The sequence below is a fragment of the Choloepus didactylus genome, chromosome 14, assembly GCF_015220235.1.
Source record: "Choloepus didactylus isolate mChoDid1 chromosome 14, mChoDid1.pri, whole genome shotgun sequence".
Lineage (NCBI taxonomy): Eukaryota > Metazoa > Chordata > Mammalia > Pilosa > Megalonychidae > Choloepus > Choloepus didactylus.
Genome location: NC_051320.1, coordinates 54,634,901 through 54,659,044, shown reverse-complemented (window position 1 = coordinate 54,659,044; position 24,144 = coordinate 54,634,901). Strand labels below are relative to the sequence as shown.

Here is a 24,144-nt window from a genome sequence, read left to right as displayed (position 1 = left end):
ATGTTTATTGCAGCATTATTCACAATTGCCAAGAGATGGAAACAGCCCAAATGTCCATCAAAGGACGAGTGGATAAACAAACTGTGGTATATACACATGATGGAATATTATGCAGCTGTAAGACAGAACAAAGACATGGATCATGTAATAATGTGGATGAACCTTGAGGACATTATGTTGAGTGAAGTTAGCCAGAAACAAAAGGACAGATTCTGTATGGTCTCACTAATATGAACAGACATTAATGAACAAACTTTGGGAGTTAAAAGCTGACAACACAGGCAACCAAGGGATAGAAAGAGGGCAGAGATCAGCCATCTGATGCTGAAGGAGTACAGAATGTTTAGGATTGATTGCATAGATCCAGAAATAGATAGCATAATACTGTGTGATGGTAGCACGGTATTGTAAGTACACTGAACAAAGATGTCTGTGAGTAAAGCTGAAAGAGGTGGGATAGGAGAATGTATGACACCAGAGTTAAAGATAGATGATAAAGACTGGGACTGTATAACGCGGCAAAAACTGGAGTGGCCAATGACTGTTACTAAATATACAAATATAAAAATGTTTTTGCATGTGGGAAAGCAAATGAATGTCAACCATGTAGAAATTTGAAAAAGGGATGGTATACAGGAAAAAACATAATCAAAGCAAACTGGAGTTTATGGTCAACAGTAACATTGTAATATACCTCCATTAAATGTAACAAAGGCAATACGCCAACGCAAAATGTATATGAGAAGGGGATATAGGGGAGTAATATGGGATTCTTGGTAGTGGTGTTATTTCCTGTCCTTAGTACTATATTGTATTGTATGACATGTTATTTTTCTTTTTATCATTTTTTCTTATTGCTAAAAAAAAAAAAAAAAAATTTTCTTGTAGTAATCAGTATTTTCAAATGCTGATTGTGGTGATAAATGTACAACTTTATGATGATACCATGAACAACTGATTGTACACTGTGGATAAATGTATGGTATGTGAATATAACTCTATAAAATTGTAGGAAAATATATATATAGGAGTAAAAGTGTTGGAGAAAACATGGTGAGAGGGATGATGCCTCACCAATATGAACTAACTACAATGTATAAACTCAGAATTGAATCTTAGAACATAGCCTAACGTGGACACAATAATTTTAACAGTCCCTAGATTGTAAGCTCTTACAGCAGTTAACTCTATCCCTGAATTGTAAGGCCTATCTCTAAACTTTGAGATGCTGATCCCCTACCGTATGTTGTCACAAACATTGGGACCGGCGGTTTGATGTGCTGAGCCCTCGAGCATGGGACTTGCCCTTATGAAGCTCATTACCACAAAGGAGAGTCTAAAGTTGTATGTAATGGTGCCTAAGAGTCTCCCCCTGAGTACCTCTTTGTTGCTCAGATGTGGCCCTCTCTCTCTCTAACTGAGCCATCTCGACAGGTGAACTCGCTGCCCTCCCCCCTCCGTGGGACCCAACTCCCAGGGGTGTAAATCTCCCTGGCAACACAGAGTATGACTTCCGGGAATGAATGTGGACCCGGCATCGTGGGACTGAGAGTATCTTCTTGACCAAAAGGGGGATGCAAAATGAGACAAAATGGTTTCAGTGGCTGAGAGATTCCAAATGGAGTCGAGAGGTCACTCTGGTGGACATTCTTATGCACTATATAGATAACATCTCTTAGGCTTTAATGTATTGGAATAGCTTTAAGTAAATAGCTGAAACTACCAAACTCCAACCTGGCAGTCTGGACTCCTGAAGACAATTAGACAATTATACAATAATGTAGATTACAAGGGGTGACAGTGTGATTGTGAAGACCTTGTGGATCACACCCCCTTTATCTAGTGTATGGATGAGTGGAGGAATGGGGATAAAAACTAAAGGACAAACAGGGTGGGATGGGGGGATGATTTGGGTGTTTCTTTTCACTTTTATTTTTTATTCTTGTTCTGGTTCTTTCTGATGTAAGGAAAATGTTCAGAGATAGATTGTGGTGAAGAACGCATAACTATGTTATCATACTGTGGACAGTGGATTGTATATCATGGATGATTGTATGGTGTGTGAATGTATTTCAATAAAACTGAATTTAATAAAAAAAATTGAATTATACAGTTAAAAGTGGTTAAAATGGCAAATTTTGTTATATACACATACACACATATACACATGCATACAAAAATATCTTACCACAACAAAAAAAAATTGTTTTAGTACAATTAGAAGAGAACCTTGGCATGAAATTACTTTTTTTTTTTTAATTTTAATTTTTATTGAGATTGTTTTCACATACCATACAATTATACAAAGATTCAAAGTGTACAATCAATTGCCCCCAGTACCCTCATACAGCTGTGTATCCATCACCACAATTAATTTTCATTCAATTTTTAGAACTTTTTCATTACTCCAGACAAGAAATAAAGACAAAGAAGTGAAAAAAAAAAAAAAAAAGAAAAGAGAAAAGGAAACTCAAATCCTCCCATATCCCTAACCAATCCCCCTCAATCGTTGATTCATAGTATTGGTACAGTACATTTGTTACTGTTTATGAAAGAACGTTGAAATACTACTGACTGTAGTATATAATTTGCAATAGGTATATATTTTTTCCCTATATGTCCCTCTATTATTAACTTCTAGTTGTATAATCATACATTTGCTCTGGTTCATGGAAGAGATTTCTAATATTTGTATAGTTAATCATGGACATTGCCCACCATAGGATTCAGTTTTATACATTCCCATCTTTTGACCTCCAACTTTCCTTCTGGTGATATACATGACTCTAAGCTTCCCCTTTCCACCTCATTCACACACCATTCAGCCCTGTTAGTTATTCTCACAATGTGCTTACCATCACCTCTGTTCATTTCCAAATGTTTAAGCTCATCCTAGCTGAACATTCTGCTCATATTAAGCAACCACTCCCCATTTTTTAGCCTCGTTCTATATCTTGGTAACTTATATTTCATGTCTATGAGTTTACATATTATAATTAGTTCCTATCAGTGAGACCCTGCAATATTTGTCTTATGTGTCTGGCTTATTTCACTCAGTATATTGCTCTCAAGGTTTTGTCATCAACCCATTTTTTTTTTAAGATGGTTCTGTTCACATGCCATACATTCCATCCTAAGTAAACAATTGATGGTTCCCTATATAATCACATATTTATGTGTTCACCACCCTCACCACTATCTATATAAGGGCTTCTACATTTCTTCCACAAAGCAGGAGGAAGAGTCAAAGAAGGTAGAGAGGCAAAAGAAAAAGAAAAAAGAAAGGGGAAAAAAAAAATGGCAGCAAGGAAGCAGCAAAAGGAAAGATAACCTTAAATCAAAGTAGAATAAAGAGTCAGACAACACCACCAATGTCAAGTGCCTCGCACCCTCCCCTATCCCCGCCTCTTATCTGCATTTACCTTGGTATATCTATTGCCTTTGTTACATTAAAGGGAGCATAATACAATGATTCTGCTAATTATAGTCTCTAGTTTACACTGATTGCATCCCTCCCCCAATGCCTCCCCATTTTTAACATCTTGCAAGGTTGACATTCACTTGTTCTCACTCGTGAAAGAACATATTTACATTTTATCACAATTGTTGAACACTCTATGTTTCACCGAGTTACACAGTCCCCAGTCTTTACCTTTCCTCCTTTCTTCTGGTGTCCCACATGCTCCCAACCCTCCTCTCAACCATATTCATAGCTATCTTTGTTCAGTGTACTTAAATTGCTGTGCTACCATCTCCCAAAATTGTGTTCCAAACCTCTCACTTCTGTCTTCTCCTATCACTCTGTAGTGCTCCCTTTAATATTTCTTGTAGGGCGGGTGTCTTGTTCACAAAGTCTCTCATTGTCTGTTTGTTGGAAAATATTTTGAGCTCTCCCTCATATTTGAAGGACAGCTTTGCTGGATATAGGATTCTTGGTGGGCAGTTTTTCTCTTTCAGTATCTTATATATATCACACCACTTCCTTCTTGCCTCCATGGTTTCTGCTGAGAGATCCGTACATAGTCTTATTAAGCTTCCTTTGTGTGTGATGGATCACTTTTCTCTTGCTGCTTTCAGGATTCTCTCTTTGTCTTTGACATTTGATAATCTGATTATTAAGTGTCTTGGCATAGGCCTATTCAGATCTATTCTGTTTGGAGTACACTGCGCTTCTTGGATTTGTAATATTATGTCTTTCATAACAGACGGGAAATTTTCACTGATTATTTCCTCTATTATTGCTTCTGCCCCTTTTCTCTTCTCTTCTCCTTCTGGAACACCAATGACACATACATTCTTGTATTTTGTTTCGTTCTTAAGTTTCCAGAGACATTGCTCATATTTTTCCATTCTTTTCTCCATCTGCTCCTTTGCCTGTAGGCTTTCAGGTGTTTTATTCTCCAGTTCCTGAGTACTTTTCTTCTGCCTCTTGAGATCTGCTGTTGTATGTTTCCATTGGGTCTTTCGTCTCTTGTGTTGTGCCTTTCATTTCCACAGGTTCTGCCAGTTGTTTTTTTGAACTTTTGATTTCTGCCTTATGTATGCCCAGTGTTTTCTTTATAGCCTTTATCTCTTTTGCCATATCTTCTCTAAACTTTTTGAATTGATTTAGCATTAGTTGTTTAAATTCCTGTATCTCAGCTGAAGTGTAAATTTGTTCCTTTGACTGGGCCATAACTTCGTTTTTCTTAGTGTAGGTTGTAGTTTTCTATTGTCTAGGCATCTGACCTCTTAGGCCACCCCAATAAGGTTTTCCCAGATGAAAACAAGCTCAAGTCACAGAAAGAGGAAATATTCCGTATCCGGTTTCCCTGATTCTGTGCCTTAGAGGATTGACACACCCTGTGCTTTTCTGCCCAGCAGGTGGCACCTGTCAGCCTGTGACGGGCTGGTGTAAGGGGGTGTGGCCTGCTGCTCTCCTCCCCCAGGCTCTGGGGTCTGGTTCTGAATGCAAGGCAGGTAGTAGAGCTGGGCCCCTCCTTTTTCTTCTTGGAAAGCTATGCCCCCTTGAGAGAGGTCATTTGCTTATAAATAGATTCTTTGTTTCTCCAACTCTGCTATCTCCACCCTTGTCTGCCTCAGAGAGCTGTGATTTTAAAACAGCTGAGGCTTTCTTTACTGCAAAGCACTGAGAGCTGAAAATGGCTGAGACTTTCTCCACTGAGCTGCCCAGGTTGACAGAGAGAGAAAGGGACAGAAAGCTCCCAGATTCACCCGTCGGCCAGAGATAGCACCTGAACCTCTGGGCTCCCCGTCCTGAGACAGATATGCCCCCTGACTCTCCCAAGGTCAGTCGTCACCAAAAGCCTCTGTCTGCTTGTTGGTGATTCGCAGTCTGTATTGAGTGGTTAATATTAAAACCCCAGTTGGAGCTGGGCTGAGGTATACTCGCTTGTTCAGAGAATTCTGGTCTCTACCACCGTGAGGCTTCCGTGAGGGAGGGGCTCTTGGTTCTCAGTGCAGGTCCACAGTTTTTACTTACAGATTTTATGCTGAAATCTTGGGCATTCCTCCCAATTCAGGTTGGTGTATGATAAGTGGACAGTCACGTTTGTCTCCCCGCAGTTATTCCAGGTTACTTACTAATTTTTCTGTCATTGCCAGGGGGGACTAACTGGCTTCCACTCCTCTCTATGCCACCATCTTAGCTCCTCTCCTCTCAAGAAATCATGTTTTGAAGAATGAATTAGAAGTGAGGAAAGAGAGAAATAGTATATAGACAACTTTTTTTAAAGGACTATTGTTATGAAGACGAGTACAAAAATGAAGAGCACAGAGATGAACTAGTTTCTGGAGATGAACATGAAGTCAAAAGAGATTTTTGATAGAAATTTCTTTTGTAATGGGAATATTAAAGCATGTTTGTATACCAATTGAATGATCCAAAGTAATTCGGGTAAACTGTTCATGAAGTTCAAAAATAGAAAAGCCGAAAAGGCCTTAAGATAGGAGGGGATAAAATTCTAAGATTTCAGATGGCGGGGGAGTCATATAATTCCATGAAGTAAAGGACTGCTAGACTCTCTCCTACACCTACTGAGTACAAAACAAACATTTATTAAACGAGATCCTCCCTATCAATCAAAATTTAAGCATTAAAGTTGAAAGAGATATGAATAGCAAGAGAAAGGAAACCTACCTTGAAAGTCACAGTTGCCTTTGTGCAGTAAAATCCTATAGAAATTATAGGATCCTTCACAGTCTGTGCCCTTTGCTGATGCATGGTTGATGTAGGATCACTCACAAGGTAGTCTTCCTCGCCATCATCGTAACTCACGATTGCAGGCACAAATGACCAGGCCCACGATACCCATCCCTGTGGCTGCTCATCATCTTGTGAATACAACTCTTGGGCTTTATACTGAGCAGCATATTGCATATCTATTCTTGTTTCATCTTCAGCACCTATTAATCAAACAAAACCATTTTAAATAAATCAAGCTAGAGGATTTAATGAAAGAAAAGAAGGAATATAAATCCTATAAGAATATTCTTCCCAAATCCTTCTTTTTACATATAAGGTATAAACAAATTATACAGTGGTTACTATTTGAAATCAACCATTTGGCATTATCCCTTTCAAGTTTTTTTGTTTGTTTGTTTGTTTGTTTTATGTTGTACTGTGTTGCTCTCTTTTCATTGTTTAGGATTAATATTATGTGGAAAGCAGTTTATCAAGTGTACACAATTTTAAATGCATTTGATAAATACAAAGAATAAATTTATTCTTTAACATTTCACTCAATAATTATTATTAAAACAATACAAAAAACCTACCTACAAAAAAATAAGCCTAATATGTGAAATAACTGACTTCTCTCAGAAATATAATGCTTGAAAGGGCCAAAAAAAAGGTTGATTCCCTGATGCACTCAAGTGAGAAATTGAATGGCTAGTGTTCCTAGGCCAAATGCACCGCCAAAACAAGAATATTCCCAATGGATAAAAATAAATGTTATACTGAAATAACTTGTGCATGCAGTTAAGAAAAATAATAGTGGTGATGATTCTCTTTTAGTAGTCAGAAAAAGAAAATGAGATCTTCCTTATTCCACAAATGAGAAAATTATAGCAAAGAAATTTTATTTGATTTCAAATTGTCAGACTAAGGATTTAGATTCCACCACTTTTTAATTTATTCCACCATACAGCACCACCTTTGTAAAGACAAACTCCACCGAAGTCTCTTAACATTATTCTAAACAATACAAAGAAAAGAGGTATATCACAGAATTTAGAAAAAAAGGCAAAACACTATTTTTCTTTAATTCATGGGATACACAGTGACCACCAGAAACAAACATATCTATTCTCCAATGATAAATCTATAAATATACATACTCCCCTAAACAACATGCTCAGTCAAATATAATCCTAGAACTTTCTGGCTAGAAAACCTTCATAACTTTTTTAACCCTTATGCCAGGAGACCCTAGGAAAATCCTACACTTGCAGGTTGCAACAGATTGTCATATACCATGTGACAATTCTTCTTTTCATCTGGGAATAACAAAAGCTTGATACACAGTAAGTAAAGTATCTAAAATATAATACTAACAGATACTAGCCACTTTCATATAAAAGTTACAAATCCAGAAACTGTTTTGTATAATTTTTATATTTTGCTATTTAACCATAAAATTATCTAAATTTCTATTAGAGAATAAATAAAGCTTGTTATTAATTGTCTCTATTATGATGTAAAATTGTATATCATCATGGACTATCATCTTAGTTATAAGACAGGAAGTCAGGGCAGCTTAACCCAGAGAAACAGTGACCAGGCTGTCTACAGAACAGGACTCTGGACCTTTCTCTGTCTGTACCTTTAAAACAGAAATATATAGTTTGAGAGGGCGAGAGGGAGAGAGAGAGGAAAGAAAGGAAAGAAAGGAAAGAAAGGAAAGAAAGGAAAGAAAGGAAAGAAAGAAAGAAAGAAAGAAAGAAAGAAAGAAACTTCACCAAGAGAGGTCTATAAATTATAATCTATCCAGTGATATTAATTTTTACTTAATATTGTCTTCACCAAAAAATAAGAGGGACTTTGATGGAAGATAATTTTTAAGTTCTGAATATTTGCTCACTGCCTTGTAAAAGAATAAATTAGGTCTTGGAAAAGAAACCATTTAGCTAGTATCTAGTCAGAATTTCCTAGAATACTCTTTTCCTTTGGAACAGCCCATCTTAACCTGGGCCCTTTGACAGATTTCAGGAATTTCATGAGCTTCAATGGAAAAACATATATTATTTTACTAAAATTTAGCATTCATTTAATTATGAATGTAGGTAACAAACCACAGTTGAATTAGCAGTATCTATGACTCTAACATTTGTGAAGCTATCTTAAAATATCATTTAAACTCATTACTACTTTGAAAATATTATAGCTATTAAACCTCCTGCTATATCTCATTATTTAATGTGTAATATAAAAGCACATAAATGGCTGTGCTGGTTTGAATCTATTATGTCCCCCACAAAAGCCATGTTCTTTAATGCAATCTTATGGGGGCAGATTAGTTTTTTGATTAGGGTGGGACCTTTTGATTAGGTTGTTGCCATGGAGATGTGAACCACCAAACTGCAGGTGAGATCGTTTGATTAGATCATTTCCACAGAGGTGTGGCCTTGGCCCAGCCAGTGATTAGTTTACTGGAGTGCTTTAAGATTGCTCACAGAGAGAAGGAGCTCAGAGATGCTGAGAGACATTTGGGAAAGAAGCTAAGATATGTAATTCAGAGTTTGCCCCCAGGAGAAGCTAAGAGTCAACACAGACCCAGACACTTGAAGACACTGGGAGATGCAGACAGAAAGACATTTGGAGATACTAAGAAATGAAACCCAGAGTTTGCCCAGGAGAAGCTAAGAGAGAACCCCAGATGCTTACAGAGAAACGTCCTGGGAGAACAAGCAAAGATGCACAGTAGCTGAGAGAGAGAAGCTAAGAGATTAGAAGCCCAGAGACATTTTGGAGAAGATCATTTTGAAACCAGAACCCGGGAGCAAAGGACCAGCAAATGCCAGCCACGTGCCCTCCCAGCTGACAGAGGTGTTCCGGATGCCATCAGCCTTTCCTCAGTGAAGGTACCTTCTTGTTCGTGCCTTAGTTTGGACACTTTTACAGCCACAGAACTGTAATTTGTAACCTAATAAATCCCCTTTATAGAAGCCAATCCATTTCTGGTATTTTGCATATCAGCAGCTTTAGCTAACCAGAATAAAACAATGGCTATACCAAAATTTCCTAAATATTTGATAACTGTTTTCTAGCATAATTAGTTTCCTTTGTATTCCTATATATTTTTAAACACTCAGAGAATTCTACTTCTTGCTGAGATGGAGTAACAGAGAGCAGATTTACCCTCTAACCCGAAACAAAAAAACAAAAAAAGGCAAAATATATGAAATAATGGCTTTCAGGCATAGACATCAGAGATGGGAAACAAAGGAAATGAGCTCTACAAATGCCCCAGCTTACTGTCTAGAATGAGTTGCTAAGCCATGGCCAAGATATGGGGAACCCAGACAGAGCCTAGATGAGGGGACAGTGTAGGGAATCCAGGGAGGCTAAGGTGGCTGGAGTTTTCAGGACAAAGTACCAAACAAAAGGGAGCTCCTCAGAAACAGCATTCCTGAAATCTGCAGAGGCTCCCCCCTCGAGTGTTCAGCTGGGTATTGATCAGAGCCTAAGTGTGAGGAAACTACCTAAGGCCGTGAAAAGAACCACCAGAAAGGAGCAAAGGAAACAATCCCCAGAACTCACACAGAACAGCAACTGGAATGGCAGCAATTCAGGGTGGCGGTGGAGGTGAGGTGGGTTTGGGAGGGGGCTAGGATCTGCACACAGGCCCACACAGCCACAAGCACTCACACAGACACAGAGGGATGGATCGGATAGGAATGGGATGCACAGCAGGGAGGGGTAGGACTCCCACAGCTCCTCCCCAAACTGCCTCTTCCTTCCCCATTGTACCCCCCCCTTCCCCCCTAGGAACATAGCATGTTTATATTTTATGGCCAAACTATTTTGAATTTTGTTGTCTGGCCCCTCAGTGCCCTGCCCTCTCCTTTTCCAGGACCACAGTTCCCACCCTCTTAGCCTCTGGCCCCCTCCCTGGTTTCTTATGTAGTTGATTCTCTCCTCTTCAGTTTTTCCCTGGACCTGCTCCCAAACCCCCCGCTCCCACCTCCCACCCCAAAAAGTCATCTCATTAGCTAGAACTGATCACTTTTCAAAGTGGGATCAGTTTGTGTTCCCACCAGCCAAAAAGAAAAAAACGTCGTAATTCAGGGGCCAAGGCAGAGTACTTAAAAAGAAAATTGTCTCAATAGTGGGACAACAACTAGGTCTAGGCTAATGGCTACTCTGATTTCATCTAACAAATCTTCAAAGCAAGCCTCAAATGGATCAAACTGTTTCGAAGTAACTTAGCTGCTTCCTGTAATACAAAAATACCCAGCACCCAACAAGGTAAAATTCACACTGATTTCCAATTAAAAATTAGCATGAATGCAAAAAAACAGGAAAATATGATCACAATGAGGAAAAAAAGTCCATCAATAGAAACAGACCCAAAATGAAAAGATCATAGAATAAGTAAACAAGGACACTAAAACAGCTAAATAAATAAAATGTGCATGTTTAAGAAAGCATGAACAGATTAAAGAGAGACATGGAAGATATATAAATATTTTTTTAAAAAGACCCAAATTGAACTTCTAGAAAAGAAAAATATAATGTCTGAGATGAAATATACACTAGATGGGATTAATAGCAGATTAGACACAGCAAAAGAAAAAGAAAGTGAATGTGAACACATGGGAATAGAAACTACTCAGAAACAGAAAATGAAAGGAAAAACACGAACTTTCAAACAACTTCAAGCAGCCTAATATAAATACAACTGGAGTGCACAAAGGAAGAGAGGAACTGAAAAATTATTTGAAGAAATGATGGCCAAAATTTTTCCAAATATATTTGGAAAAGTAAAAAAAGGTAACACCACCAAATGTTGGCAAGGTTGTAGAGCAAATGGAACTCTCCTACACTGTGATGGAAAAGTATAATGGTACAAGGACTTTAGAAAAAAGGTCTGGTAGTTTCTTTAAAAACAAAACATACAATTTCACTCTTAGGTATTTACCCAAATCTATAAAAGACTTGTACAAGATGTCCATGACAGCTTTATTTGTAATAGCCAAAATCTGGGTATAGTCCAATCATCCATCAATGGAGGAAAAGTTAAATAAACTATAGCATATTCATACAATGTAACACTACCTAACAAAAAAATATAAGAACTACTGATATATGCAACAACTTAGATGAATCCCAACAATATGCTTAATGAAAGAAGCCTTTCACAAGAGTATATACTGCATCCTCCCTTTACATGAGATTCTAGAATCAGCAAAACTGATTTACGGTCTTAAAAAAATTCAGAGTAGTGTTTTTCTGAGTGGGAGAAAGGGAAGGGAATGACTGGAAAAGGGCATGAGAAAACTTTTTGAGATGATATTAATGATCTAATATTGATGGGTGTTTTGTGTCATACAGGTATATGCACATCTCAAAACTTGCTGAATAGTATACTTAAGATTTGTACATTTTACTCTGCAAATTTTACCTTCAAAAAAACAAGAACCATTAACAAATATAAACTCAAGTTGAGTGCATGTACATGTACAGCTGAATTCTAGACATGATGTGAACTGAAAGGAAAAAAATATTTGGTTTTATTGATGAAAGGAGAGAGGGATGTTAAATGGACAGGTATGTAATGAAACAAATGTAACAAAATACTAATTGCAGAATTGAGGTGACAAGTATATGGGTGTCCACCATTTCATACTCTTTCGATTCCTATATATTTAAAGTTTTTCATAATAACATATGAGAGAAAAATGAATTGAGCACCTTCTATGTGCTAGGTTTTGTTCTAGGTGTTAGACATTGTTCCTGTCTCAAGAGTTTATCATCTAAAAGGAATTCACTGTCTAGTTGAAATAAAAATATGTTTTATAGCTATTTACTTATTAATGTTGCTCCCTTTTAAGGTTTAAGATTTTTTAATTGAGATATCATTCAAATACCATAAAATCTAACCTTTTAAAGCATACAATTCAGTGGTTTTTAGTATATTCACAGTGTTGCAACCATCACAACTGCCTAACTTTAGAATATTTCCCATCATCCCCAAAAGAAACTCTGTACCCATTAGTAGTCACTCCACATTCTCTCCTCCCCTGGCCCCCGAAAATCACTAATCTACTTTCTGCCTCTATAGATTTGCCTTTTCTGGACATTTCATACAAATGGAATCATACAATATGTGGTCCTCTGTGACTGGCTTCTTTCACTTAGGATAATGTTTTCAAGGTTCATCCATGTTGTAGCATGTATTGGTACTCCTTTTTAAGGCTGAATAATAATTCTCATTGTATTAATATACTACATTTTGTTTAGCAATTTATTAGTTGAAAGATGTGGGTTGTTTCCATTTTGGGGCTATTATGAAAAATACTGCCATGAACGCTCAAGTAACTTTTTACATGGACATGTATTATCAATTCTCTTAGGTATATACCTAGGGGTGGAACTGCTGGGTCATTTGGCAACTATATTTAATTTTTTGAGGAACTGCCAGATTGTTTTCGAAACCAGCTGGACCATTTTACATTCCCACCAGTAACATACGACAATTCCAATTTCTTTACATCCTCACCAACATATGTTATTTCCCATTTTGTACTATTTTGTTTTTATTATAGTCACCCTAATGGGTATAAGGTGGTATCTCAGTGTGGTTTTCAATTGCATTTTCCTAATGTCAAATATGTTGAGCATCTTTTCATAAACTTATTGGCTATTTGTATATCTTCTACAGAGGAAAGTCTATTCAAATCCTTTGCCCATTTTTTTAATGGATTATTTGTCCCTAAGTTTTAATGCCCTTCTCTAAACGTGCTATCAACAGATATTAATCATATTCTTCTTAAAACTCTTCCTGAGTCCCACGCCCAATGTCAAGTCAAAATCAATCATTCTTTTCATCATATTTCTACTTTATTTATCATTCATACCTTTATTTATCAAACTTTCTATTATTCTACTATATATTATACTTAATTAACTATCCACATATCTGCTTGCCCTATTGTACCTTAAGATTTAGAGGGAAGGGAACACATCTTATTTACCTCTGTATTTTCCCACATTATCAATAATAATGTCTTTCATAGTAAAAATATAATGAATTGAATAATTCCATTAACCCACTAGTTTTCCTTCATTAATTAATAGCCTAAAACAACCCAATTAATCAGTTAGTTAAATAAGTCTTTGTGAATCTTTTCAGAAAATACTATATTTTACTAGTCACTATAATTTACTAGTCACTATTAAGTCCAAAGAAGTCTTGAAGTTGCAGTATCTTCACTTTTATGAACTAGACATTCTGAACACTTACACCTACTAGAAATACTAATGTTAATTTTCAGCATGTAGAAAAAGGACAACCAGAAGTGTACCTAGCATGTAAAAAAGAAATAAATCAAAATAGTATCAAACAACCAAAATGCAATCATTCCATCATCTGAGAGCACTGCAAGACTCAATCTAATGTTATATATTTTTAAAGTTTTCCATTGCTGAAAACACTTTGTAAGAACAATAGTTCTAAAATAAATGTTTAGTTATACTTACCTGTAATGTTTCCTAATACATCTTTATTGTGACAGGTAGGGTCCTCTGTTTCTCCATCTTTAAAATTGCCTATTTCTCCATAGTAAAGAGCAATACCAAGTTGCATTATACGGATAAACATTGGCAATTGTTGATCTGTGATAGAAAGTTTCAAACTCTCAACTAGGGTATGAATCTGTATTTTGAAAAAACAAAAATATCAATGAAAGCATGTTTAAAGGAAGTATGTTTTAACATAAGAATTTGTAAAGTCCTAAAATGGTATATCACTAGAGAAACACTAATGTCCCAAACATTTCTAATATTTAAGCTAAAATAGTATTTACTCTAAAATCTTAGTAATTAAAAAATATTGCTTATTAGCGCATACAGTAACTATTTTAAAAAGCTGAAAAAGAGTCCAGACTTCACTTACAGATATGAATGAAGCAGATCTGGTTAAGACTCAGGCAAATTGGGCCAAAGGGTAAAGGACGATACTGACTGTGTTTTAAAACTTCAACTTCCATGTGAAACCAAGGGAAGAGATGTTTAGTTGGTGCAAGATCTATATTTCCTAAACAATTTAACTTGCACAGTTTGTTCAAATACCATAATTACATGGAACTTTTAATAGGAAGTAAGACCTGGTGGATTTGTAAAAGTTAGTGTGAAGTAGCAACACATCCCAAAGTAATTTAAGCAGAGAATAAAAATATATATGCAAGGGCCCCTGAGGAGCTGGGGGAAAATGCAAATGTTGGGCTTCCTTGCCTGGATTGTTGCTGATGTTCTCACAAACATTGACGACTGGCGGTTTGGTATGCCAAGCCCTCTATCTTGGGATTTGCCCTTATGAAGCCTGTTACTGAAAAGGAGGCTAAACCTGCTTATAATTGTGCCTAAGAGTCTCCCCGAGTACCTCTTTGTCGCTCAGATGTGGCCCTCTCTCTCCAGCTAACCCAACTTGGTAGGTGAACTCACTGCCCTCTCTTACTACGTGGGATCTGACTCCCAGAGGTATAAATCTCCCTGGCAACACAGGATACGACTCCTGAGGATGAATCTGAACCTGACATCGTGGGATTGAGAACATCTTCTTGACTAAAAGTGGGATGGGAAATGAAACAAAATAAAGTTTCAGTGGCTGAGAGATTCCAAATGGATTTGAGAGGTCACTCTGGAGGGCATTCTTACGCACTATATAGCTAACCCTTTTTAGGTTTTAATGTATTGGAACAGCTAGAAGTAAATACCTGAAACTATCAAACGCCAACTCAGTAGCCTTGACTCTTGAAGATGATTGTATAACAATGGAGCTTACAAGGGGTGACAGTGTGAACTGTGAAAGCCTTGTGGATCATAATCCCTTTGTCCAGTGTATGGATGGATGAATAGAAAAATGGGGACAAAATCTAAATGAAAAATAGTAGTGTGTGTGGGGGGGGTGATTTCAGTGTTCTTTTTTCCTTTTATTTTTTATTCTTATTTTTACTTTTTCTGATATAAGGAAAATGTTCAAAAAAATACATTGAGGTGATAAAAACACAACTGTATGATGGTAATGTGAACAGCTGATTGTACACCATGTATGAGTGTATGATATGTGAATATATCTCAATAAGACCAAATTTAAAAAATAAAAAAAATTTTGCTATAATCATCAATAAACTTTAGATAGAAACTATATTAAGCCAAATGACATGGATGCAAATGGATGTAATAATAATAAGAAATATTCACACTAGGGTTCAGCAAAATTACTCTACAAGAAAAATAAGTTATGTCACCAAAATACCTACACTAAAATGTTAACAGTATGACAGTATTCACCAAAAAATAAATAGATAAATAAAATAAAACAGAAAAATCTCTGTGAAAACCTAGGATAAGAAATTTAATATCATTTTAGTAAAATTTCAATTGCTCCTTCCAGATTTATTAACCAAAAGGAATATGTACACATCCTAAAAACATATGCTAAGTGGGGGAAATAATAAAATAATTATGGAAATATAGAATAATAATCTTACTGTTAGATATAGAAAAATAGCTGAAATAGATGTTCAAAAAGTTTTTAGACAAGTTTTTTAAAATCAAGAGATTTAAACATGACATAAAATTTATAACATCAATAAGAAAGAAACAAGATTAAATTACTAGCAAATAGAATATATAGCAGATAAAGTTCTCCTTAAGACAAGAGACATCAATGGAATAGAAACACAGCTTCAGTGTAATAGTTTTCTGATGTTATGTAAACATGGAATAAAACCAATTAAGCCATAAAGCCAAACCTCTTAGAAGGTTTATTTTTACTAACCGGTATTTCAGTGTCTATGAAACATGAAAATGAAATAATAGTAAACATCATATTTTTAGGGTAGAAATTGCAGAAAAACTGAATTGGAGGGGAGAGAAGGTTGTATACGATAGGAAGACAAAGTCATAAAATACTGTATTTTAAATACGAGTACAGTTTCTTACCTAAAAAACATACCCTAATAGACCATGAAGAGGTAAGAAAATGGGAGCTAGGAGTTGGGGAAGGATTGTGCAGTGCAGGTCTGCCAAGCTCTTGGTGATTTCTCTGCCACATCCTTTTATATACTGTATTGCACCAATTGCACCAGTGGTAAGCAGACTTAGCAGAACCAATGACAAAGAATCTATCCTAAATTTTTTTAAAAAAAAACTCTTTAAAATCAGTATAAAAGAATAATTGCCAATAGAAAAAATGGAAAAAGAACATAAACAGATATTTCAAAAGACCAGTGAACATATTTTCAAAATTCTAACTTCATTAATCAAATAACCGTATATTAAATAGATACTATTTTTTGCTCAAGTAGGCAATTTTTTTTTTAATATGATCATTATTTGAGGGATAGCAAGAGTGTGATAACATAGGCACTCCACTTAATGGAAAAATACACCTGTTAAAACTTCCTAGAAAACAGTTTTGCAATACAGATCATGGACCTAAAAATGTTAAAAGCCATTAGTAAGATATTCACATTATACAAATCTTTCCTAAAGAATTAATCAGATATGTGGTCAAAGATTTATGTACAAATTTTTGTTCCTCAAAAAAAATTGCAGACAATGTAAATATCCAAAACTCAGGGAACTGTCAAATAAATATGAACACATATGATCTCTACCTCACAGATCTCACAATCTCTTTGATGTTTTGTTTCACATCAAAGATAGAAAATTTATTTAAAAAGCCTACCCAAAATAAAAATAAACATATTCAAAAGCCACTTAAATAAACATACATGAGAGACTTAAAAAAATAATTAGGGTACCTGGAACATTTTGGCAATCCCCTATCTACGAGGTGACCAATGAGGTTAACCATGTGTCTATAATACATAGTTCCTACAACTAGGAGTTGGAAAATGATGAGTCGAACCCAAACAGGAAATCTTCCCTCAAAATAATATTTAAAAAACTGATTTCAGTTGAGCCTAATAGTATCGCATATATGGTAATTACCAGAGTCAAAAACAACACGTCAACAAACTTATTTCCATTAAGGTCCTTTTTACAATGAAATGCTATGGCATTCAATTTCGAGAACACAAACTTACTTATATACCAATACTTTTTCTTCAGGTTCATTTATTTTACTTTCCTCTAATTTAGCCATATCCTCAAATGGATAAGTAAATTTTTACTAATGATCAATAAAATTATTTTACACAGTTTCCACATATCTATTACTTCCTTGCAAAATATATCTTGAATTTATCTTCATACTTCCCAATTTTACTAGCACATCAAAGGCTAAAGAAAGTAAGCCCATAACCTTGAGACAGAGATCTCAATACTATTGAATTAATCTTCTCCATGCTTATCTATGTCCAAGCAGTTAATTTAAAAATAGAATGATATAACAAAACTCAAACAAAACAATGACTTATACATAAAACGAAAAAAAATAAAATAAAACAAAAATGAATGACCAGTACCCAAGGAAAAACAGGTGGATTCCACGTACAAATACAAATTAAGAAAGACAAAGTTACAAAACATAGAATGCTATATGTTTTAGTAAAACATAGTGTAAAAAAACATTAATTTTTATAGTAGCCATACTCTACCAGGCACACTAGTCAGAACTAGTGTTCAGACTTAAAAGAGACAAGCTTTCCATTCTAGAACTTTAATAGTCAGAGGCTTCTAATTCAACAGTAAAAATTTAATCTACATTAAAACTTGGTTAACAAGATCACAAATCACTATATGAATTCTTTTCCAAGAGAGACAGACAGACAGATAGATACATACATACACACATATATAAAGAGAGGTTTAGAAAACTTAATAAAAGTACACAGGATATTCACTTAGAGACTAAATAGACATTGAAAATATATACCAACGCCTTGGAAAACGACAAATTTTCACATGCATCAAAAGACAGCCCCTAAAAAATTCCCATACTCTAAGATTTTAAGTACATTTTGAAACTACAGATAAAATACTAAAATTTCCCAAACCAATAAACTAAGATATTAGGTTAGCCTTATAAAATTATCTAAGAAAGAGAAGGGAAAATAACTGTAGTTATAAGAACATAATGAATAAATTATAAGGATTGAAATGTGGATTAATGAAATTTCTACTCCAGTGTGACAATAAATACACTTTTTAAAAATATAATCTCTTTCTACTTGAAAAGAGAAATACTAATAAACATCTGGACAAACTAAATTAAGAAACTACAGGAAGGAAAAAAGTCCCCAAAATACCTTTAATAGAACACAGAATGCAAAAAGCCATAAATATAATACAATTAACATAAAAAATATAATATAAAAGTTACAAATATAAATAAGACTCTTTTATAAGAACAAATGTCATATATATGTATAATGCTAATTTTTTCTTTGTTTTTTCATAGTATGAACAAAAGCCAAAAAAACAAGAGCTATGCAACTCAACTACTAGAAAAAGAGATACCTACTTTAATAACAGAAGGCATCTTGGAATTTAGATTATCATATGTAAAATGCAGACGAGTTCTGAAGGAACATTTGTACAACAAAGGATCCTGGTAAAATTCAATTTTACCACTGGCATTTCGCTTATCAAGACAAACGGTACAATCAGAAAAATTAATAACTTTTCTCAGCACCAGATCAGCTGCTAAAAAGAAAAGAAAAATATTTTAAGTAAAAAGGAAAATTAGAGGAAAAAAGCAACTATTATTTACTAGTATAACTAGTAATAAAAATAATCATAGCAATAAACAAGATACCTGGAGCATTTAATACATGATGCCAGACTCTATGCAAAGAACTTCTCATTTATTATCCCATTTAAATCTTACAACAAACAGTCATTCCCCAGTCCTACCTCCCCTCAGCACTGGCAATCACTAATTTGCTTACTATCTCTACTGATTTACCTATTCTCCATTTCCTATAACTGGAATCATAAAACATGTAGTATTCTTTCACGTAGGATAATGTTTTCAAGGTTCATCCATGTTTTAACATGTATCAGTCCTTCATTCTTTTTATGGCATAACTTTTTTTCAAACAAGTGAATGGAAAGCAAAATTTAAGACAGTAGTTAACTCTAGGAGGAGACAAGGGAATGGGATAGGGAAAGCATACTGCTCGGGGTATGCTTTTTAGCAAACATGTTACATAAATTCTTTTTCCCATATCAAATGTTACATTAAAAATTAATAAAGAGAAATTAATAGCGTCTACCTCAGAGGGTTGAAGAAATAAATAATTAATGTAAAAGACCTAACCCTAGACCTGGCAGTTAATAAGCACTCAATAAAAATACGGAGTTATTTTTGCTGTCCACATAATCACCATCATCAAGAACTTTCTATAGTATTATATATGATTCTCACAAATATATTAGCAAGTTGGTAGTCACGATAATTCTCATTTTACAAATGACTCACCCAAGGTTGCACTAGATTGATGGTAAGGGGAGGATTCAAGGCAAGTTCCCCTAAATCCCACATCAGGACTCTTTCTAATTCACTGTAACTATTTCTCAAAGTAATATTTGCATTACTTCTATATTAAAACTAAAATTGAAAATTCTGCCCCTAAAATGTCAACTCATGGGAGCTCTTTTCCATGTGCAGTATGGATGTTGCCCAATTCATGAATCATAAATTCCTCAAATAGCCTCCAATAAACAATTAAAAATTTTAAAAATAAAAATACATAAAATGCCAACTCGTTTATTCAATCCTGCATTGTCCAGATTTGTTCTTTTTATTTCTATCTTCCACAGTTTATCATTTGGCTTGTTAATGAATGTTGCTTTCCATAGACAATGAGAGGGAGGCGTTAACAACATACAGAAATATAGTTTGGCCTTTGTATACACTCTTATTTATGCCTCACAACAGTAATGTGGAGATCAGGATTATTCTCCATTTTTAAAATAGAAAACTGTAGCTTAAAGAAAACACAAAAATGAACTTGTGTTCTAGTTCTGCTAGTTGTATGACTTAACAAGGCAGTTAAGTAATCTTGACATTCAATATCACTTTGCTTTAGTCTTTTTTGAATTAGGAATTGAGATGAATAAACGCATATTTGACTAAACAAATGAGAAACAAATAAGGGTGATATCACTATATGGAGTTGTTATGAGAATTAGGAAAAAATGAATGTAAATAATAATAATAGCAGCTCTCATTCCTGAGCACAGATTATGTGTACAGTACTTTTATAAGTCCTTTCAACACACTAACTTATTTAATAAAATAATTTATAATGGAAGCCCTATTTTTTCCCATTTGAGAAACAGAGAAGTGAAGTAATTCACCCAAGGTCACCTACTAAGCAGGAAAGTAGGATTCAATTCAGTCTGACTTTAGCACCAGCACTTTTAACAAACACATAGCAAGGCAAACTCACAAATAAAAGATGTTCACAACAGTCCTTACTGTAGTTTCCAAAAATAACCACTCCTTCCCCTATCACAATACGTATCAATAAATGTTATACCTTATTCAATATCTCTTCTGACAAACTTTAAGCAGAGGCAGCGTCTATCTCCTTCACAACTCCATTTTCAATGCTTACCATAGTGCTTAATCATGTAAAATTTAATTTAAAAATAGTAATAAATAAATGGTAGTTATTAAAAGTATATTATTACTTAATAGTTCTATTAACAAAAGCAAAAGAAGGCAGCAACACTAATAGTTAAAAGAAGGCTTCAGAATTATCCAAAAATTCCAAATGCACTCTTGAGTAAAGTGAATCAAATACGTTGTTTTACTACTACTGAGCTATGCAAAGGCAACATGCTTCCTTTCCGCCTTCAAAATCATTAAAAAACCAAACTAAATATCATTTCACTGTTATTGGTACAATACACAGTATTTCAAATTATTATACATCATATTAAAAACAAGCAAGTGACATGTAAAAAAAGAATAAAAATTAAGAATATTAAAGATGAATCTTGGGTTTCTTAATCTGGAGGTCTATTAACCTACTGTAATTATTTGCAAAATTTTATATATGGGCATTTTTCCAGGTGGAAGGTATAAAGTTTCATTAGATTTATCAAAGAGCCCAAAAAAAAGTTTAAGAATCAAGAGAACTGTTTCAATGATGGGAAAATGTACAATATTCTTGACATTTACTTACCAGAAATATCCATGAATGCACGATCCCATAATTCATCTACTGTATAGCATTCTGCAGAAGTGATATTGACTGAAAGAACAATATCATCTTCAACATATTTTAGTATGAGGTTATTTATAACAATGTTTACATTATTTACAACTCGTCTGATGAGGCTCTGCACATAACCTATAAAATAGGAGGAAAAATATTCGATTAGACCTAATTAAATAATTATTTCTTAAAATGTTATTGAACTTCATGTAGGTGAAAAGCGGGTACTATTAAGCATATTGGACAAGGAGGAAACTAAAGTTCAGACAGATTAAGAGGCCTGCCAAAGTGACATAGCTAATAAGTAGTAGATTCAGTCCAAGAAAAATGATTACCAAGAAGTTCTATATAATGAAGTGCTCATATGCTAAGAGAAACCACAAAGACCACCCCTGTTTGATAACATAATGCTAGATCCCATATAATGATTATCCTAAACAAGTACTTTGTCTGGTTTCTGCCTATTTTATAAACATTTTCCCAAAGAAAACACTGTGACTATATGGTGATTATGACATATGTTTGAAGAACAGAGATTTAATTTAGTTATTTAAACTTATTTTTCAAACCAGTCACCCTCATCTCCTTCTGCATTAAATAGCCATAAAAACATTTAAATGTTAGGCCTGAGGGAAAAAAGAAGAAACGTGACCATGATAATGGATTCAGCTATTTCCACATACTAATATACACTACTGAAACAGAGTAGGGGAGGGAATATGAACAAGGAAAACAAGTAGAGAAGCAGAGCTACAGAAAGAGAAAAAAAGAATACTGTGAAGAAGACAGACAAAAGAAAAAAGTATGGGAGGAAAGAAATTGCATAAAGCAAAATGAGAAAACAGAGAAATAAAGAGAAACAGAAATTATTGTTTTCTAAAAGTAACTCAAAACAACAAAAAATAACCATCAGCATTCTTTTTCCCTATACCTTACCTAGAATCTCCAGAAATCTTTTTTTAATTTCATGCTCATGGAGGTTTAGAGCTATGTACCCCAGAAAAACAAATTCTTACTCACAATACATTCCTATGGATCGGAACTCATTATAAATGTGACTTTTTGATAAGGTTACTTCAGTTAAGGTGTGGCCCAACTGAACCAGGATGAATCTTAATTCTATTACTGGAGTTCTACATAAGCAGAATCAAATTCAGACACATAGAGAGAAAGCCATAAGAAGCCAGAATCAATGGAACCCAGAAAAGCCAAGAGAGGCCGCCATGTGTATTGCCATGTCACAGAAAAACCAAGGACCAAGGATTGCCAGTAGCCAGTCCCAGGACACCAGTCCTCCAGGAAAAAGTATCACCTTGCTGATGCCTTGATTTTGGACTTCTGACCTCAAACTGTGAGCTAATAAATTCTTGTTGTTTAAGCCAACCCACTGCATGGTATTTGTTTTAGCAGCCAGGAAATTAAAACAATGCTTCTCCAGAATAATTCATAATCTCAGAAGTCTTCCACATAATAAGCTTGTATATGGACACACTACTGAGGAACTTAATTGGAAATATTTTTAAAAATTAAGCATAAATAGCATAAGAAAAGTAAGGTCTATAAGAAAAGGTTTAAAACTTACCACTATATTAAAATGTATTTTCCACTAAAAAAAAAACTAGATAAAAGCTTATTAAAATTTTAGCCATTTCATGAAATAACCATATACATATACTCTTTAAGACAGAAACTTCACTTAACAAAACAGAATCAACATCTGTCAGCTCTTGACATTGTTAACACCTACAGTAAAGTCTTTTGGGAGAAAACTTATTTTAAACCCTTTAATTATAATATTATAATATATAACATATGTAAATTATAAACATACAAAAACCAGCCTTCATCCATTCCTGCAAATAGGAAAGAAACGTTATACTACTTTGGTTCAAGCTTTTCTCATATATAGAAACTATTAGCAGCTTTCCAAGTGCTAATTATCATATGCTATAAAATCAACATGGAAAATGTGAATCAATTTAAGGTACAGAAGTAGGCCTGCAAAATAAAATTCAAATTTTAAGAATCAAAATTTCAACCTTAGGATGTGCATTACTCCGTGCTATTCTCAACACAGATGTTAAAAATAAAAATAAATATCTTCCTATTTCTGAAAAGCATATCCTCTATAAAACCACTGAAGAGTTCATGAGCTATTATTGCAAGACTCTGAAAAGCAAACAGTAAAACTGTCGTCAAGAGGTGACATCCCAGCCATATGTAATGTCCATGAAAATAGTTTTTTCTCAATGGAATTTGAACAAAATGGACATACATCACTTCCAGCCTGGGGATATTAAGAAGTGGACAGTCTCTTTCCTCTTGAACAGCCTGAAAGCAGCAGAATCCAAACTCTGGCCTGGGGGATAGCAGAGCCTCAAGATAAAGGGAATGTGGGTTCCTGGTGAAGCACTGTCTTTGGACTGGTATATGAAGAAAATATAACACTTTTGTTGTATTAAGTCACCATAATTTAGAGGTTAACTTGTCCACAAGTTAACATTGCCCTAACTTACAGAATTTGTCAGTATAATATTTTTAAAAATCATTGAGGTCTACCAGAAGATCTTAAAGAAGATGTTAAGGAATTAAAAGTACTATCAGAAAACATTAATAGAGATGTGAAATAAGCTTTGCGTTTTTTTATCTTTTGCAATAGGGTCCTCTCTATTCTTCGATGCGACAGAAAAGAACAATTAGACAGCTTTCTTTCAATTCTTGTGCTTCCTACAAGCAAATAAAAGGAAATATAATAATACACTGCCATGTTTTACATAG

General features: G+C 34.7%; 1 protein-coding gene across 12 annotated transcripts in view; it reads right to left on the bottom strand.

Annotated features, from left to right (window-relative positions):
- VPS13B (vacuolar protein sorting 13 homolog B) overlaps positions 1-24,144 on the bottom strand; it is a 1,017,676-nt gene that overhangs the window by 913,148 nt on the left and 80,384 nt on the right. For 11 of the 12 annotated variants that reach the window (XR_005211694.1, XR_005211695.1, XR_005211696.1 and 8 more), the window contains 4 exons: positions 21,334-21,501; positions 18,660-18,841; positions 13,706-13,880; positions 6,140-6,405 (listed from right to left, as the gene is read on the bottom strand). Coding sequence is in view for 8 of the 12 variants with exons in the window: in XM_037803396.1 (XP_037659324.1) it covers positions 6,140-6,405; positions 13,706-13,880; positions 18,660-18,841; positions 21,334-21,501 (791 nt within the window). In the remaining 4 variants the exon portion in view is untranslated. The remainder of the gene's footprint in view (positions 1-6,139; positions 6,406-13,705; positions 13,881-18,659; positions 18,842-21,333; positions 21,502-24,144) is intronic. The other variant, XM_037803400.1, reaches the window with a different exon arrangement.